The sequence below is a fragment of the Pelophylax lessonae genome, assembly GCF_965119305.1.
Source record: "Pelophylax lessonae genome assembly, chromosome: 3".
Classification (NCBI taxonomy): domain Eukaryota; kingdom Metazoa; phylum Chordata; class Amphibia; order Anura; family Ranidae; genus Pelophylax; species Pelophylax lessonae.
In genome coordinates this window covers 349840570-349861268 of record NC_138770.1, presented here as the reverse complement: position 1 = coordinate 349861268, position 20699 = coordinate 349840570, and the positions used below count along the sequence as shown (strand labels likewise).

The following is a 20699-nucleotide window of genomic DNA, read 5'->3' as shown; positions in this document are numbered from 1 at the left end:
TAACGACCCCAAACACACCTCCAAGATTACCACTGCCTTGCTTAAGAAGCTGAGGGTAAAGGTGATGGACTGGCCAAGCATGTCTCCAGACCTAAGCCCTATTGAGCATCTGTGGGGCATCCTCAAATGGAAGGTGGAGGAGCACAAGGTTTCTAACATTCACCAGCTCTGTGATTTAATCATGGAGGAGTGGAAGAGGAATCCAGTGGCAACCTGTGAAGCTCTGGTGAACTCCATGCCCAAGAGGGTTAAGGCAGTGCTTGAAAACATTGGTGGCCACACAAAATATTGACACTTTGGGCCCAATTTGAACATTTTACCTTAGGGGTGTACTCACTTTATTGCCAGAGGTTTAGACATTAATGGCTGTGTGTTGAGTTATTTTGAGGAGACAGCACGTTTACACTGTTATATAAGCTGTACACATTTCTCAGTGTTGTCACATAAAAAGATATAAGAAAATAGCTACAAAAATGTGGGGGGTGTACTCACTTTTGTGAGATACTGTAGTTGTTACCTCTAAATGACAAAAGTAACACATGATAAGGAGGTACTGTATATCTCTGAACATCTTAATCAATTCTCCACAGAAATCCCAATCCTAGCCATAAACTTCTTGTAGATAAAATGCATACAGGCAACTGATAAAAGAAAATTCCACTAGATGGCAGCCAACTATTCCACCACCCTCAAAAAGCCTTATTATTATTTCTGTAATGCTTGCCCATTATTTCTAAGCAGGATTGAAAGCAGACTTCCTGGAGGACAATCATAAATCATTGATGTATGTATTGATACTCCTTGTTATGCATATATTTTGAAAACTCTCTGGGTTGATGCAATGTAGTCTAAAACTTTTACCTTATTGCATGATTTCAAGAGCAATTTCACTATTCTAGCCTGAACAAGTGGACCATGAAACACATTGAGAAATTGATACCTTTGTACCATTAGTTATTATGATGTTAAAAAGTTTACATTTTGATACTTTTTCCATGATAAAAGGGTTCTAATAAATGCTTGCCTAAATAAATTGTGTTAAGCATGCCATTAGAAACTGGGTTCTGTGTGTAAAACAATGGTTATGTTTTACTTGTTTGCAATTTTTTTAATATTTCGTCTTAAAAAAAATGTTATATATAAAATTGAATAAAAATTATAGGATTTTAGATTGGACTTCGATGTGAGGTACTTGTAAATTCTAAATAGACATTTTTTCTAGGCTACTATGTAAATACAGATATGATACTGATTTTTGGCCCCTACAGTGTTTATTAATTTTCCTAAAGTTTAACCACCTCTTAAGTTCCAAGACTTCCCCAATACCATTTTATAATATGTAGTACAGCCTAGAAATGTATAACAGAATAATTATTTTAAACATAAATGGATCAAACATGCATGAGACAATAAGCTGGAACACACATAATCAAATTTACTGTACCAGGACAAGCATAATGAAACATTTCAATTGCAAATTTAGTTACCTTATGTTTACTTTGAATGCTAATAATGATCAGGTGTCAAGCCTTTTTTTAAATATAGAAAAGAAACTTGGGTTAGTTTTTAAAACCTGACCCAATCACTGGATAAATAATGTCCTCTTGAACAATCTAGAAACTTTCCTTGTTTGGACAGAAGTATTACAGTATTCTTGTTGCTCATGCTTCTAGGTATAATGATTAGTTATCCAATTAGTAGTAACCCTTTGCTATTCTTAATAATTGAACAACAGTAGAAAAAGTAACTTAACATTTTGGAAATAGCTACATACCTTGTGCATACATTCAGTGTTACAGTATTAAAGTTTTCTTTGTCATCATGTACTATGATTCCTAAACTAAAAGGATCTTTAATATCTGCGGATCTACGAGTCCTGGAGGAAACGGGACGCACATTATAAATGACATGAAGCTAAAATGAAGGAAAATATAATTATTAGCTGCAGCTCTGCTATGATATGTATACTTTTAGGAACAATCTATGCTTTAAGCAATAGCAGAAATATAATATACAACTATCAACTCGCAAATCAAACCAGTCTTTTCTTAGCAATGTTTATTTGTCTTTCCTTTTTAATTTGCGCTGATGAATTATTGCTTATGTCAACTTTTAATCTATAACCTTAGGATAGGTGTCCCAATAAATACTAATGGTTGAATTGATTCTGAACGCTTTTCTATACCATGTACTTCAGCTTCTATAGGTAGAACTTCTTGGTTTTTTCTTTACAACCTTCTAAAAAAATATTACTAACTAGCTTACCAACCTATTATCCAACTAGTACATGTTAATACATGGTCTGCAGTTTGTTGCACCTTGGTGCCCTTTATTTTAAATGGCAATCCAATGCACCACTACAATAGAATCTGTGCATTGGGGTGCACTGAGTTAGGAAAAAAAGATAATGTCTGTGTGTTAAGGTGTGTTGTCAGCTTATTCAAAATGAATGCAGTACACCTTAACATTGAAAAAATGTGTTAAATCAAGACTGATGTGTTTTAGGGCTCTTTTTCATATCAGGGATGTGTTATATTATTCAAAAGATCCTAATTGACATATTGTATTTCAAGTATTTAAATATTTTGTATTAAATCAAAGCTTCTATTTAGACAAGAGGGTTTTTATAACAAGATTGTGAAATGGCCTGACACTTTGTGCAACATCAGCACCAGTTACTGTCCGTTCACACTACCGTGGCACGACTTCGGGGGCGACCTGTGAAGTCGCGTGCACCGCGACTTCGGCGCGACTTGCACGGACTTCACATATTTGAAGTTAATGCAAGTCGCTCCGATGTCGCCCCGAAGTAGTACAGGAACTATTATCTAAGTCGGCGCGACTTGAGTCGCTCCTATTAGAACGGTTCCCATAGCACTGAATGGACCATGACATGTCAGGCTGACAGGTCGCCTGACAAGTCGCGGTAGTGTGAACGGTGTCATACTAACTCTAAAATGTAAGGTTGTTGACTATGTGCCTCTCTCACCCAGAGAGGATTGCCACTGTCAGCTACTTCAGAGGGAATGCCAATGGATCCACATGCTAAAGACATTAGCTCATGAAGGATGGATAAACAAATTAGCTTTCATTCCTTTTTGTTATAATAATACCGGAGAAACAGTATTTGGCGCTAACAGTTTGTGCAGCGCTTTACAAATAATGAAAGACGGCATAGTTACATTGCAATGCAAGATAAAATGGTTAGAAAGGCCCTATTTGGAAGAGCTTATAATCTAAAATCAAGGAAAAGTGATAAAAAAATGATGAAGGTGGCCAATACATTATATCATTTTCTTATTCAATTTACTTTAGATTTACCTTCAACAATGAAGTGCAAGGGCCTGATTTTATAATGTATGGGCAGCCTAACTCTTTTTGGATAAGTTGTTTGAGAAAGTAAAATGCAGATGTTAGATAATGATGAGATATGCCTCTCTGAAGAGATGAGTTTTCAGAGATCGCCTAAAGGCAGACAGAGTAGGAGGCAGCCATATAGGTTGGGGTAAGAAACTGTATTTACAGTTGATCTAGCCCTTGGAAGCAATATGGCATTGAGTGACTAGGTGGTTTAAGTCTGCAAGCTGTTCTGACCTTGTTTTTGGACAATACCATTTAATATGGTAAAACATCTTGGGTCCCAGGTTGGGGTTAGCAGGGTTTTGCTATATATTTATTTATTTCATTTGCCTGCTCTTTCTGGCACTGATTTCCCCTTTATCTATTAGCAGTATTAACCCTGATCACTTCTTTGGCTACCTGGATCTAGCAAATTGTATTTTCTGTTGCTTTGACTGCCTTTGTACTCTATTGCTTTGCTGGATTATATGGACCTCTATGTGTGTTAACTTTTTTTTTTTTTTTGCAAGTATTATTGTTCTGCTGTATTATCTATTTTTATATGTTGCGCCCCTCTGTGGCAGCTCCAAGAATGACAGGTCCACTGTTATTTTATGGCAGCTAAATCTGGGGTTGATTTACTAAAGGTAAATAGTCTGTGCACTGCAATGCACCCACAAGTGTACTTCAGGTGCACTGCAAATGCAGTTACTCTAGATCTGAGGGCAACATGCAAGGAAAATTAAAAACTGCATTTTTGCTTGCACATGATTAGATGATAGAAATCCGCATTGCTTCCCCTCATTTCAGAGTGTCCCTTCAGATCTAGAGCAACTGGACTTGCAGTGCACAATATATTTTCCTTTAGTAAATCATCTACTATAAATGGATTTTTGTAAAATCTTACCGTAAAATCCTTTTCTCTTAGCTCATTGACAGACGTAGTCCTCGGTGATACAACACCTTCGGGTTATGTTGCCTCCACAGGAGCAGGACTAGACAGGAAATAAAAATGCTCTGGCCACACCCCAGGGGCAGTCCCCGAGGGTATATCCTCTCTCTCTCCGCCACAGCAAATCAGTTATGTCACAAAAGCAGTGCTTAGAGAATTTAACCCAACCCAACTCAAAAACAGAGGGGCGGGGACTACGTCTGTCAATGAGCTAAGAGAAAAGGATTTTACGGTAAGATTTTACAAAAATCAATTTTTCTCTATCGCTCATTGACAGACGTAGTCCTCGGTGATACAGCACCTTCGGGAAGTCCCAGAGCAGTATCACAAATGAGGGGTGGGAAAATGGAAATCAAATCCCAATCTAGAAGGCCCAACCGGTGCCAACTAGAAGTTTACAATGCTCATCCTTAATGATGAGACTCAACAAAAATAAATTTTATAGAATTTTGTAAAGGTATGTACCGACGACCAGGTGGCCGCCTTACATACCTGGACCACTGACGCCTGATGGCGAAAGGCCCAGGAAGTACTGAGCGCTCGAGTGGAGTGCGCCCTAACAGGGAACGGAGGACTCTGACCCTTAATAGAATAAGCCTGTACCACCGTCTGTCTAATCCATTTGGCAATGGTCGCGGCAGATGCAGGCAACCCCTTTCTGGGGCCATCCGTGATCACAAAAAGTGAATCCGTCTTACGGAATGATTCCGTAGCTTTCAGGTATACCCTGATTGCCCGAACCACATCCAAGGAATGCAACGCATGTTCCCGATGATGATTGGGCTGAGGACACAAGGAAGGTAGTACAATATCTTCATTCAGATGAAAATCTGAAACCACCTTAGGAAGAAAGGATGGCTTAGGATGAAATACTACCTTATCCCTATGAATCACTAGGTATGGGGACTGGCATGATAATGCAGCCAGTTCTGACACCCTGCGAGCAGAAGTGATAGCCACCAAGAAGGCCACCTTCCGGGATAAAGTAAGCAAGGGAATCTCCCTGATGTTTTCAAAGGGAGGTTTCTGTAGAACCGACAAAACTAAATTAAGATCCCAGGGCGGTAAGGGCGCGCGGACTGGTGGAGCCAGGTGCCGCACCCCCTGGATGAAATTCCGCACCAAGGACTTGGTAGCTAAAGGTTTCTGAAAGAAGATTGCTAATGCTGAAACTTGACCCTTGATGGTGCTCAAGGCTAGTTTCTGCTCAACCCCTTTTTGCAAAAAAGCCAATATTCGAGTCACCGAATAGGTACGTGGAGGAAATCCTAAAGATTCGCACCACGCAATATAAGTCTTCCATGTGTGATAATAGACCTTGCTGGAAGTCGCTTTCCTTGCTTTAATAAGGGTAGGAATGACTGAAGCTGACAACCCTCTGTCCTTCAGTACTTGGGTCTCAATGGCCAGGCCATTAAAACCAGCGACTGTAAAGCACAATGGTAAATTGGTCCTTGAGACCACAGACATTCCCTGAGACGAAGTTCCCACGGAACGTCTGCGACTAGCATGTCCAAGTCGGCCAGGCCGGCTTGACGAGGCCAGCCTAGCATTTCTAGGACCACTGGCGCTGACTGGATCTGAACCAGGCGTCCCTAGAGCTATCTGGCCCCGACCATCCGAGAAAGTCTGGTCGTTTTCTGTTCCCACACATTTATCAGATACCTGATTCCTATCAGGAAGGGTGATCTTTTCTGATTGAACCTCAGGGACCGAAGTCACCCGGCTAGAGGCTTCTTGGTCTGTCTGGTCAACCAGATCCGATTCCTGTGGAGAATAGAGACTAATCTTAGGAAAAGGTAAAGGAAAAGATCTATTCAGGGAACGGTGACTACCGCTCCCTGTAGTACTTAAATGTTGGAAGGGAAGAATCGCACCGGTAGTGGTAGTCGATGCTCGATCTAATATCCTGAATACCGGTGAAAACGTCCCCCCACCCTCAACCCGGGTGGGGGCGCACCTTCAGGCTGTGTAATCCTTTGCTTCTGGTTTGGCTGAGTCGGTCCTCTGTTTGTCCGACCAGCCTTTCTTGAACCCTCCTGGAGGAGTCTTGCCTTTCCCGCTTGTTCCAGCCGGGCGTACGTACCCTTTATGGGCGGTAAAGAAAGGTCCTCGCTTGTTGCGAGGTCCCTTAGCTTTAGCAGCCTGTGGCAAAAAAGTGCTCTTGCCCCCAGTGGCATCCTTAATAATTTCATCTAGGGTGGCCCCCAAATAGACGATTCCCCTGAAAGGGGAGATTCGTCAAGGTCTTTTTGGAACCTAGGTCAGCTGACCAGCATTTTAACCACAGCACACGTCTGAGGATTACCGCTGACATAGATGCATGCCCTAATAGGGGAGTAGTGTCCAAAGCTGCGTCACAGATAAACTGTAGCCCTTGTATAATCTGTTCCATCAAATCAGATGTTTCCTGGGGAATATCTTTTCCCCTAAGGTCTTGGCGTACCAATCTCGCCCATTCCGTAAGTGTCTGGGAAACTAGACCAATAACAATTACTGGTCTAAATGCTGACCCTATCAGAGAGAAGATAGTGCGGGACTCTGCTTCCATCTTCCGATCCACCGGATCCTTAAAGGACGAAGTGTCCTCCACTGGGATAACCGTGGCTTTATTCAGCCTGGAAATAGGTGGATCCACTACTGGTGGTACCGTCCATTTCTTAATGAAGGATTCCTCAAATGGATAGCGTCTAGCAATACGCTTGGAAATCGTAAAGGTACGCTTAGAATGCTCCCATTCTCCTTTAATTTTATTACCAAAACACTTGGGTACAGGAAAAACCTTCACCGTTTTGATGGGCTTGTTAGTACCAAAGGGAATCTCTGTTTCAGTTGCCTCTGCCGGTAAAACCTCAAGTCTTAAGGTTTCCCGCACTGCCACAACTAGTGCGTCCACCAATGCTTCTTCCTGAATTATAGCGGGAGAAGGAACGTCCTCCTCACTGTCTGAGGGAGCTTTACCTGAGATAACAGCCCTTGCAGAGGGACCTGCAGCTGCAGTGACCATCTCTGAATCTGAGTCAGAGGTGTCAGATAATATAGGGGTAGGCGGGGGTCGCTTCCTTGACCCCCGTCCCTGACAGGCTGCCTCCACCCGAGCCACCAAAGACTCCAAAACTGCTGTAAATGCATCCATACTCTGTGCACCGGCGGGTCCCGTGGCCCCCTCGAGGGAAACAGGTGGGGGAATTTGTGTGGCAGGGTCCATGATTATTCCAGTAACTTCCCGGATAATACAATTCAATTAAATAAAAAACTTTTTTTTTTTTTTTTTTTTTTCAGACCCCCAGCGCCACAAAAGCCCCTTAGTGTTACCTGCTAGGGATCCCTATCGATCGAGAGAGAGAGAGATAGACCCCCAGGCTCACCACTTGATGCTTAGAGTTTAACTGCAACAGGTTACAGCGCTGTCTTCACAAACAGGAAGTCTTTTGGCTGGCTGCCCAGGAAGAAAGGAGGCGGCTCCGCCCCTCTGCACGCCTTCCGGCGCCTCCCCTAGCTCCACGAGGTGTTTGGATCACCTCAAACATGGCCGCCCCCATGCTGGAGACACGAGGCTACGCCAAAATGGCGGCTCGTGCGATCCAGCAAAAAAAATGGCGGCGGCCTGTACCGAATAGCGGTGTGCTACAGAGCACACAACACCTTCTCTGCATGGGGATTTGGCGTGGTTGGCGGTATCGGCCCTGGCGGACCGCATGGCCGTTCGGAAGGCCTGCTATAGCTGGAGATTTGACTAGGAAGGCAGTCTACATGTCCGTGGCTTCTGACTGGTAGGTACTTTATTATTATCACAGTAAGATTCCCAGACTGCCACTGATTACAATCTTTTTAACATGTATACAATTAGATTGTTAGCTCCCAAACCAAGCCTCCTGGCTTTTTGCACATAAAATCACACTCAAAGTAGGGGGATCTGTGCCATGTTATAGGATAGAGGGGGACTCTATCTTACCATACAGAGAGGGGCCCGCGTTCACCACAAGACCCGTCAGGGGAAAGGGGGAACATACTACTCACCATACCGGAACCAGGCGGGCACCAACTCCTGACAGTACCCCTCTCCACCGGGGCGGGAGGGCTGTCGACCAATACGGACGCCGTGACTCATGGTCTTTGGCGTTTCAGCGAGACGTTTAACTCGCGGGGTCAGTCCCCCAGTGGGTCTATGTCGCGGCCGACCCAGCGCGGAGCTATGGCCTGCACGCGCTCGTAGGCTGAACTGGGGTGACCACCGGATCTCAACATCCAGCCCGTCGCCCAGTTCAGCTTTCTTGCTTGAAGATCTCACAGGAACACTGGAGAAAAAAGCTGTCTAAAAAATCTTTTTAAGAAAAAAATCTTGCCAGGACAGAAGATCCCAGCAAGGTATCTAGGTCCTTACTCCTGACTAGACAGAAAAAAACTGATTTGCTGTGGCGGAGAGAGAGAGGATATACCCTCGGGGACTGCCCCTGGGGTGTGGCCAGAGCATTTTTATTTCCTGTCTAGTCCTGCTCCTGTGGAGACAACATAACCCGAAGGTGCTGTATCACCGAGGACTACGTCTGTCAATGAGCGATAGAGAAATTTTTTTTAGCTCAGCTGCATTCCGATAGAGCAGGGATATGCAAACTGTGGCCCTCCATCTCTTGCAAAACTACAAGTGCTATCATGCCTCTGTCTCTGGGTGTCATGCTTGTGGCTGTCAGAGTCTTGCTATGCCTCATGGGATATGTAGTTCTGCAACAGCTGGAGGGCCACAGTTTGCATATCCATGCGATAGAAAAACCCATCTAATAATTATCTCTGTTTGACAGATTTTACTGATGGCTTCAGGTGACGGGTTTCTATGGTAGCCATGATACCAATGGCTCCATGGGGCCCCAGCATTTTCTTATATTTTGTTTTCCTTTGATACATCAGCTGACTTAAATTAAACTCTAATTGTTATATTATGTTAGATTTAGTTAGTTATTTTTTTGGTATTGAGCTTCTATGACTCTTTTGTTGTTTAGACAAATATTTGGAATTTTTTATGGCTGCCATTGGTTACCCCCTGAGCTAGCTACTTTTATTTCACTGGGGATGGTGCCATCACAGGTGTATGAATGGGGTGAGATTTGTATATACAGTATGTTTGCACAATTCATGTAAATGTCGCCTTGATAAACATTGGCTGAGACCTATCAAAAAATCAGACAAATAAAACCTGTGCTTTTAAATATCTACTGCTGCAAGACCTGTGCCTCAACCTCAACCTGTTCATCTAAGATTGTGCATGTAGCACTCTATAGTAATCAGATTTATCCATCATCAAAGCAGTAATATCTGCTTGGTTGTTGCTAGTTCCTAACCTTTATATGTTGCATTTTTTATTTTCATAAACAAGATCAGATGTATTCTGTTTTCATATAATTACAAACATTCAACTTAGAAATGAATGATAATTGTTTAAATAAAGTTCAGTGCTCAAAAATATATATAATACTGTACTATCCAAATATAAGATTTTTTTTTAAATATAGAGACCACCAGAAATAGTGTATTTAAATAAAAGTGCTTAGTAATATTTATGAAAAAAAGTACCTGCAACAAGGCAAAGCCAATACCATTTGCATCAATGGTAAGTTTGATATTTTCTCCTGCAATTATCTGAAAAGAAACAGTTGGTGTGAAAACATAATAACAATTCATACCAGCCAGATTTTCGAGGAGTTATTAGGTTAATATATGCTTTAAAGCTCACTCTGTTTGACTACCTGTATCACCAATTAAAAATGATTGCTGTTTCCTCCAAAATACCTCCAAGCTGACAGAATCTCATATTTATAACAATAAATCCTACATCTGCACTTAAATATCCATCTTTTACACACAGTGTCTCATACCTTTCTGGTGTATGTAAGACCTATTTTGCATTTAGTGGCGATGCCTCCCTGTACCACATATTACTATTCTACCCATACTTCTCTTCAACATGTAGTGTCTGATAGTGCTATATCACACATGTAATATCTTACAGTTCTTGTTAAAGATAGGGGTTGATTTACTAAAGGCAAAAGACTGTGCACTGCAGTTGCACTCTTCAGAGTGTCCTTAGTAAATGAGATTAATTTTCCAAAGAATACCCAATCACACGCAAGGAAAATATAATACAGTATTTTTGCTTGCACATGATTGCGTGATGGAAGTCAGAAGAACTAAGCTATGGAGCAACTGCACTTGCAAAGTGCACAGTCTACTTGCCTTTAGTAAATCAACCCCATAGTTTCACATACCCCTTTATTACATGCTGTGCCTCTACTTTGAATATCACCTTCAGTGCTTTGTTGTTCTCTATTTTATACACTGCCTATAATTTTATATTACATGCAATTCCTCATATCTTTATGTCGCATGCAATACCTTATACTGTATATTGCCTTCAGCATACACATAAGCATTCTGTTCTAGCACACTGATAAGTTGTGGACTGACTTCTAGGTGTTCTTGTTGGTGCATGTGTGGGATTGTTAACTACTTGGTTTCTAAGATGTACGCCATAGATCTTGGCTTTGAAGGAGTTAAAACAAGCTCACAGCTGCAGCTTGTTTATAGAGCTTATTTCTATATTTGTTTTCAGCAGGCTCAGAGCTATTTAGTAAGGCCCCTTTCACACAGGCGGACCGTTAAGATCCACCTGTTCGTTTTTCAGGCGGATCTGAACGGAGACATGTCCGCTGACATCCGATTTGTCAAATCTGGACGGATGGAAACCCTATTTTGCATCCATCCAGTGGATCGGATGGGATCGGATGAGAATGGACAGACAGTCCGTTCCCATTCGATTCCCCCAAAGAGAAAAGCGGGGACCTTACAGCTCCGTCTCCGCACACAGCGTGGACACAGAGCTGCCATCCGCTTCCTCAGAGAAAAAATGTCGACGGACTCCCCTGTGTGAAAGGGGCCTAAAGGTGATCTGAGCAGCTGTACAGCTGTCCAAAAACTCTTACAGGACTCGCAGGATGGCACCCAAACCCTGCCAGACCCCCCTCTTCCATGATTTCTATGGCTCTCTTGCTGCTCTTGAAAGCGCTGGACTGTAGAGGGGGCAAGAGTGGATGTCTTTGGCTTTCGGTGGATCACTCAGAAGCATAGCCAGGTGCCAGTCCAGGCTTCTGGGTGGATCCAGACCATATGGTCGGGATCTTTTCAGAGTCTGGACTGGCTCCGGGACATCAGCAGACAGCAGGCTTCAGCCTGCTGCCAGCTGAAAACACGAGCGCAGAACAAATTGCACACTTGTGACCCATAGGAGAAGTATAGCCGAAATAGCTATGGCTATACTTCTCCTTTAAGACATGTGAGAAAAATAAAAAATGTGCTCTGGTAGCAAAAGGGTTAAATGTTGATTTTATGATTTTATACTCAGTCACACACAAATCACTGAAAAGGGTGAACTTGTGGATAAATGTTCCAATATGCTATACTTGACAGAAATTATTTTATATTTTGTATATGGGACTACCCAGGTGGTGTGTAAAATCTGTTCATACATTTTATCTGCAAAATAGCTCTCTAAAGGATGCATTTAAGATCAACAGTCTACTCTACAAACTATAAGGCCATCTGATCAATCACTGAAATATCCATGGTATTTAATTTATGCTTACTGTATATTTGCCAGTAACTCAAAAGGGCTATCTAATACATCCATAAGACAAGCATGACTGCAGCATCAATGGTCACATAACGTAGGCTATTAAATGCAGCGGCCCAACTGATTCTTTTTAAATATGCCCCAAGGGTCTGCCAACCTACAGCTTGATCTACCAATAACAATTACCAATAATGAATGAATACCAAGAATATTGTGCATTACCGTTTTTGTTTGAAGCAACATGCGGTTTTCTGAATTGACTGTGAAACTTGTAGAAGCCATCTGGTTTCCCTCCACTGATATGTGTAAGTCTGGTTTGCTTACAGAATACCTAGATGCAAAGAGTGACATTGCTTCCAAAGCTATTATGGTATCCTGTTTGAGAATACAATGCAAGCAAAGTAAGCATTAATTGTGTATTTTTCAAAATCTTTCAAACTGTTTTTGAGAATCTATTTAAAAACAATCTATTGACATGTGTGCTAGATTTTCTTTCTTAAAAGTACAATAAAAACCCAGTTGCTTTTAAAATGATGATTCACATTTAAAATATATGCTTCAATTGAATGGCTGTTAATAAATATATGGTAATAAAGAATTATGTAAAAAAGTTGAATAAAGATATTATGTCTTCTGTTAAGAATTTGTTGCCCATTTCAGGCAAAAACAATGTATTATAAAGTATTTAATCCCATTAACAAAATAAAAAGAACAAGGAAAGTTTGATACATGCTGATTTTAGGTGACCTTAACAAACCTGAGTGGAAGAGAATCCTCCTAGGGAGTTCCTCTGCTGGCTTAACCATTTCATCACTGCTATACCCTCAGACACACGATTTTGAAGCACATGGGACATTAGAATATAAGAGGCTATTTCTATATCTTTAGAGCTTGGCTGCCACCATCCAGAAACTGTTTGGACATCAGATTTCCAAAACCTTAAATCACCTGTAGGTAAACAATATGTTTAATGTTAACATTCAATGTAAGGGACATAATACTGAATTTATCATTCTGTGGCATGACAACCTTAGTCTGAGGAGTTTTGCACTCTTAAAGCGGTAGTATACTCCGCTTTTTAATTTGTACCTACAGGTAAGCCTATAATATGGCTTACCTGTAGGTAAAATGAATATTTCCAAAGCCTGCACGGTTTAGGAGATAAACACCCTGCATGCAGCCACTGACACCAGCGGCGCATGCGCTCTGAAGTTCCGGCGTATCTCACCGGACCTTCAGAGCTCCTTGCCGGAAAGTGAACTCCCACGGGCATGCGCGGGAGTGATGTCATCGTGGCTCCGGCCACTCACAGCACCTGGAGCCGCCAAAACCGGAAGAGACACCGTGGGAACATGTCAGCTCCCTCAGCGGTGTCCGATCGGAGCTTCGTTCTAAGGTAAGTAAGTAAGTATTTCATAATGTGCTATTTACACAGGGGATACAACCACTTTAAGGGACCTGTAGCATTTTCTATGAACCCTTTTTAGACCATTTAACCAGTTCTGAACCAGAAGGATTTGCCCCTTTAATAGGCCATTTTTTGCGATTCGACACTGCGTTACTTTAACGGAAAATTGCGTGGTCATACGACACTGTACTGAAATAAAATTGATATCCTTTTTTCCCCACATATAGAGCTTTTTCTTGGTGGTATTTGATTACCTGTGCGATTTTAATTTTTTGCGCTATAAACAAAAAAAGAGTGACAATTTTGAAAAAATAACAATATTTTTCAAATTTTTTTTATATTAAATTCTCAAAAAAAAATGTAAAAATCTAAATTTTTTAACATTTTAGGCCAATTTATTTTCTGCTACATATTTTTGGTAAAAAAAAAAATCGCAATAAGCGTATTTTGATTGGTTTGCGCAAAAGTTATTGCGTTTACTAACTACGGTAAAGATTTATGTCATTTTTATTGTTTTTTTTTAACTAGTAATGGCGGCGATCTGCGATTTTTTTTTGCGGGACTGTGACATTGTAGCAGACAGATTGGACCCCTGACTGACATTTTTGACACTTTTGGGGGTACCAGTGACATTACTACAGTAATCAGTGCTATAAATAACACTGTTACTGTAAAAATGACACTGGCAGGGAAGGGGTTAACTTTATTGGTGATCAAGGGGTTAAGTGTGTCTCTAGGGGCGTGATTCTAACTGTTAGGGGGCGTGGCTAGTGAAGTAATCACAGAGACATACGATCCTACATTGCAGGATTGCACAGCCTCTGTCATTACTTCAGGGAGAATGACAGACGGCTGTGTTTACATCAGCCGTCTGTCTTTCTCCCTCTCCTGAGGGACATTGCGAGTGGCCGGCGGACATCGGAGCCGCCGGTCACACGTGCAGGCTAGGCATGGAACAAGCAGGGGCGTGAGCACGCCGCCGGCGGCGTGCGCTAGCCCCCTGCAGGCTTGCGGGCGAGCGACATACCCCTACTTCACTTTGCCTGTAGGCTGACTGCTGCAGTATATAGTCGTGCGGTGGTCGGCAAGTGGTTAAGGGACCTGTAGCATTTTCTATCAACCCTTTTTAGACCATTTAACCAGTTCTGGACCAGAAGGATTTGCCCCCTTAATGACCAGGCCATTTTTTGCGATTCGGCATTGCGTTACTTTAACGGAAAATTGCGTGGTCGTGCGACACTGTACTGAAATAAATTTGATGTCCTCTTTCCCCACAAATAGAGCTTTCTTTTGGTGGTATTTGATCACCTCTGTGATTTTTATTTTTTGTGCTATAAACAAAAACATTGTGACAACTCTGAAGAAAAAAAAAAAATATATATATATATATATATATATATATAGATATATATATTGTTCACATTCTGCTATATTCCCAAAAAAAAATCTAAATTTTTCATCCTTTTAGGCCAATTTGTATTCTGCTACATATCTTTGGTAAAAAAAAAATCGCAATAAGAGTATTTTGATTGGTTTGTGCAAAAGTTATCGCGTCTACAACTAGGGGAAAGATTTATGTCATTTTTATTTTATTTTTATTTTGTTTTACTAATAATGACGGCAATCTATGATTTTTAGTGGGACTGTGACATTGCGGCGGACAGATCGGACCCCCAACTGACCTTTTTGAAACTTTTGGGGGGACCAGTGACATTACTACAGTAATCAGTGCTAAAAATATGCACTGTTAACGTAATAATGACACTGGCAAGGAAGCGATTAACCTATCAAAGGGTTAAATGTGAGCCTAGGGGAGTGTTTACTAACTGTGGGGGGAGGGGATTGTGAAATGATCACAGAGACCTGTGATCTTATATAGAAGGATCACAGGCGCTCTGTGATCATTCCAGAGAGAAGAATGTTCAGCTGTGTTTACAACAGTTGACCGTCCTCTCTCAGCGATCGAAGGTGGTTGGGCGCAATCGCGGCCGCCAGCCCCATGAATCGGCTCCCCCGCTGTCTAGTGGGAAGCGCGACCGACCAACGTAGTTGTGGTTCGCACAGCCGAGCCAGCCTGCCGCAGTAAAACTGCGGCGGGCGGTCGGCAAGTGGTTAAACAACTACAAAGGAACAGCAATGTATTGCGCCTAGCTCAGACATTTGCTAACATTGTAAGTTTTTTTAGAAAGTAGGATCCGGCAACCTGCAGGGAAAACTAGACAGAAGTCTAAGGCCTTGCGAGTGTTCATGCGACCCAACTTCTGGTCATGTGGAAAAAGGAAAGAGGGATTCGTTCATTAAACTGGTATCCTAAGCAAAAATGAACATTAAACCTTTGTAGAGAAAGGGTAGCCCCACTTCAGAGGTCATTTTTTTCTGTTACCTAGGGACCAGCTTTAAAATGTAAATCGAATGGAGATATCCTTTACTTTATGTAAAAGAAAGGCTCTTTTGCCAGAAAAAAAAAAATCTCCCCACGCTTCTAGCAATTTTTTCTCTTACAATATACACCGAACAGTATGTTGAGAATAGAGTCAGATCCCTGCAATGAAGTAACACCTGTGTGCATGTTCAAGAGCTACATTGTCAATGGCTGAAGAGCAGTGTTGCAAAACACAGAAGAAACTGCATGGATGATGGCAGTGGCTTCAGATGGAATAGTGTCTTGAGAATAAGGTACTCTGGTGGTTATTTACTAAAATTGGAGAGTACAAAATCTAGTGCAATTCTGCATACAAACCAATCAGCTTCCAGGTTTTATTGTCAAAGCTTAAATAAACAAGCTGAAGGTAGAAGCTGATTGGCTACAATGCACAGCTGCACCAGATTCTGAGTGCTCCAGTTTTTAGTAAATCTACCCCATGTCAGGTAGGTGTGCTATAATGTTCTAGTATAATTTTGGTGGGGGCTAAACTGCACACAGTGGAATTTAGTTCCTTCTTAGGCCTCGTGCACACTGGATGTTTTTACAGTTTCTGTTTTTGGTGTCAGACATTTTTTTCTACAGCCAATAAACGCCCCAGCATGCTATCCTTTGTGTCCATGCACACATAGGCTTTTATCAGCAGTTTTTGGCAGGAGCAGTTTCTGGCTGTAAAAAAAAAATGAAACTAGTGGGTTTTGAGTGGTGTTTTTCAGCTGTAAAAACGCTCTAACGTCGATAAACGCCGATAAAAGCCAAAAAACTTAAAAAAACGCTACAATCTGGCGTTTTTAGACGTCTTTTATTCCAATGCTTTTTTTAAGCCTGGGTTCTGTTTGGAGGTGTCGTTCATGGAGCATAGCCTCGGTTCACACTGGTGCACGCTGAACACTGCATGCGAGTTGCACCAAAAACGCACCGCATTCCTGTGTACATCATATGTGATATCTGTGCGATGCAATTTGAGCCATATATTTTGTATGGCCCAAATTGCATCACATTTGCACCAAAATGTTGTAGGATCCTTTTTCCTCCACACCTAATCGCATTGCATGAGTGTGTGCACTGCATTTTGCAATTTGTCTCAGAGTATCGTTCATGGAACATGAAGCCCCATTGATATTGTGCCAATTTGGCATGCGATTTGTCATGTCGAATTGCTTGCCTAATCAGAACCTATTGCCGGCACCGGCAGCGATTCAAACTGAGGGCGGGTTTAAAATCATTCAGCTGAACGCACGTGATTTCAAACTCGCTTGTCAGTGTGACTTCGGGGGCGCTCTGACAGACATCAGTATGGGTCCATGCACAGATGTTTATTGAAATCTCCTTGAAGTCGCCAAAAGTAGTGCAGATTCTGCAGAAACCATTTTTGGGAATCGGTGCTGCGCTGCAAAGTCAGGGTTGCACCAATTCGGACAGTGACATTGCCGGCAATAGGCTCTGATTTGGCATGCAATTTGACATGTCAAATCTGGCCGATGTGAATGGGAGCTTAATGTTCCATGAACGACACCTCGAAACAGAATGCAAAATGCAGTGAGCTTGACAGACTCGCATTGCATGGGTGTTCACATTCATGCGATGCAATTTTGATGCGGGGAAAAAAGGGTCCACATTTGCACCAAAATGTTGTAGAACCCTTTTTCCCCGCACCTATGTTATGGCATGGGTGTGAACACCCATGCGATGCAATTCTAGCAAGCATTGAATTGCTGGAAAGCTGGAGTTACTAAAATAGCAGAGAGGTGATTTTTAGCCAAAAAACGCTAAAAAAACGCTAAAAAGACGCCAAATGCAAAAAAGCTAAAAACCGCTGAAAAACTCACTACAAAGCTACTGGCATTTTTATAACATCCAGTGTGCATGAGGCCTTAATGTAATACAGATGGATTTATAATTGCAATTACCCTCTTTGGTCAAAGTGGTTTATTTAATTATAACTTAGTTATGGACATTGAAAACAATTAAAAGAATCCAAGACTTCCAGGTGTGTCAGATTCAAGCTGCTGCAGTTCTCCCTTTTCCACATCAGCAGTCTGACAGCTGCTCCCAGTCCCAGCCTTGCTATCTCATGACATCTGACAGTACTAAGGCTGTGTTCACTAGAGCACTTGTGCCACGGTTTCCAGTCTGGGGTCCGGTGCATTTCTGTTCACCGGTTCAGATGCGATTCAGGTCTGAATTTTTGCCTGTATTCGCACCTGAACCGGACCCAAAAAAATGCACAGGACCCTTTTGGAATTTGCACCGTGGCCACCCAGGACATGTGCGAGTCGGTTGCATTCACATGTTATGCGAAATTGGATGCTGTGAAAAACGCATTCAATGCGCAAATATGTGCACCCAGCCCTAGGGAGAAAAGGAGAAGGCAGCAGAAATAATTAAAAGAATTAAACAATGACATAGAAAGAGAATGCTTTCTGTCTACTGTTTTGGCATCACACAGATACGAAAAAGGTTCTGCATGTGTATGAGGTGGATCTGCTTAGGGTACTGCTTGATCTTAATTCGACTCTGTTCAAAAGCATTTTGCATAAGTTGAACAAAGTGACAAAAATTCAGATCTAAGTATGAATATATATTATTAATTTCCTTCTATTTCTTATATTTTGCTATTTTATTGAAGGTTTTTAAAAAGATATACATATAGGCAATTTTAACAAGACTAATTCCAAGTTCTAATGGTGGTACATTACATACATAGGGATATAACTTAGTACAGCCAGTACGAACAATCTGAAAAAACAAGAGAATAACATGACCTGAGCATTGAAACTTTGTTTTTTTAGTAATCCTACGACAAACCAGTGAGAACTGTCCGGGTCCCCTGAGGATCCGGACACACCCTTTGGGCACTAACTGTGTCCGGGTGGGGACGCCGCCAGCCATCACTATCCAGGTGTAGGTCTTTTCAATCTATTTGCTTGCCGCAAGATTTTAGTCCTATTCTTTCAGTGTCAGGTGTGACTTGTCCGTTACAGAGTGATGTACAAAATGACAATTTTGCAGCTAGTAAGGTACATACTTTTATACAGTCTAGAAGTCGAGTGGCGAGTCAAGAAGTGTTTACCAAAATATAGAGGGGGGAAATAAGATAGGGGGAAAAAGAGGGGGGGGGGTTATCTGATGGGCATTTTTGGAAGGGGGTAATAGGGAATTGTTTGGTTGTGTATGTTCGGGTAATGGTTTATTTTGTGCAGATAGTGATATTTGATTTCAGAGGTATGGTATGAATGACAGGGGGTTTCAGAGGAGATTCCATCTGCTATTATTTAGGATTATAAATATCCTCAAGATTAGTTCCCCTTAATGATCTCTACTACTCCAGAGTTCAAGCTCCTAATGATTGTTTCTGTTGGTTTTGTAAATTCTGCCACATGTGCAAACTGTATCCAGCAGGCCCATGTTTTGTGGATTGATGCAGGTGTTTCCCTTGCCTGGTGGATTAGTTCCTCCATTTCAGCAATTTTCAAGACTCTCTGAATCCAATCCATTATGGAAGGAGGGGTAGTTTTCCGCCAGTGCGTGGAAATGCACAGTTTGGCCGCATAAATAAAATGTAGGGCCAAGGATTTTTTGTAAGCCGACTGAGGGTTAAATGTGTGATGTAGTAGAAATTGGGCAGGTGTGAAATCTAGGGGGTATGTTGTTATGTTAGATATCAGTTGGTGTATTTTTGTCCAGAAGGGTTGTATTAAATAACATTTCCACTATATGTGTAATATTGTGCCTATTTTCATGTTACAACGCCAGCATGTGGGAGCTATAGCAGGATAGAATTTGTGATTTTTTTCAGGGGTTCTGTACCAACTTGAGTATATTTTAAAGCCGTTTTGTTGGGTGGACACATTGGTTGATCCTTTGTGAATGTGTGTGTGTATATATGCTCCTATTCCTCTGCTGCCAGGTCCATGACGAGAACTAGAGTTTCGTACATGCTGCCTAGAAAACCTGAAGTGTTGCGCCTATCAATGGGTGTTTCGTACTTTCTTTGGGGATCGATTTGAGTTTGATCCATGGAAGGTTGCATATCGGGATCTGGGAAAATGAGTCCTCCACTTTCACCCAGGATTAGTTTGGGCGTGGACTTGCCAGTCAATTTTCTTTGCCAGGTGAGATGCCCAGTAGTATTTGTATATCTGGAAGACCTACACCTCCCTTTAGCTTTGGGGTTGCAAGTATATCCTAATTAAGTCGTGGACGTTTAGAGTGCCAGATAAAACGTGAGCAGATCTGTTTGAATGATGAAAAGAACGTTGGTGGGAGCGTAATGGAAATCGTTTGCAGCAAATAAAGAATTCTAGGGAGAATGTTCATCTTAATAATTAGTGCTCTTCCGAACCATGGAAAGGGTCTGATGTTCCATTTCTGGAGGTCTGATTGGATGGCTTGTAGAAGTGGTAGGTGATTACTAGTATAGAGTTTGGAGACTCTAACTCTGCCGGTTGGGTTTGAGTATAACGCCAGGATGTAGGTTAGCATGTTGCTCTGAATGCCTATTGATTTGAGAGTTTCTATCATGTAGTCCCAAGCTACTTTTCTACTACCACCCTTGTCCTTCATAAATGCACATAAGGAGGTATTGAGAACATTTATTAAAGCTCCACTCTGTTCAGTACTTGTGCAGCACTGCAAGGGTTTAATTGCTTGTTAAACTTAGGAATAGGGAAAAAGGCTGTAATGCTTACGATATTTATCCCTTATTCTGGCAGAACTATACCAAGCTGTGCAATCAGTTCCCCAAGGCCTCTCTTTAGAGCTTCAACCAGAAATTACAGTGCTGACATGATTTTTGTACAATGAAGGACCAGCAATCCAGCAGTGTACACAGAGATGAGAGAGAAGAGTGTGCTGGCTGCCAGAGGAGCAAGGAATAAGATACATGTTAAATCTTATTCCTCTACACTAGGCTTAACATTTAACCTTTGCAGTGCAGAAAACCCCACTTTAAGGC

At 41.8% G+C, this 20699-nt stretch overlaps 1 protein-coding gene across 1 annotated transcript in view; it reads right to left on the bottom strand.

Annotated features, from left to right (window-relative positions):
- The window catches only part of LOC309549497 (CD109 antigen-like), a 356480-nt gene that overhangs the window by 48310 nt on the left and 287471 nt on the right, over positions 1-20699 (bottom strand). The window contains exons 28-31 of the mRNA XM_082249831.1: positions 12670-12860; positions 12135-12287; positions 9860-9925; positions 1775-1914 (exon numbers count right to left, since the gene is read on the bottom strand). Coding sequence (XP_082105957.1) covers positions 1775-1914; positions 9860-9925; positions 12135-12287; positions 12670-12860 — 550 coding nt within the window. The remainder of the gene's footprint in view (positions 1-1774; positions 1915-9859; positions 9926-12134; positions 12288-12669; positions 12861-20699) is intronic.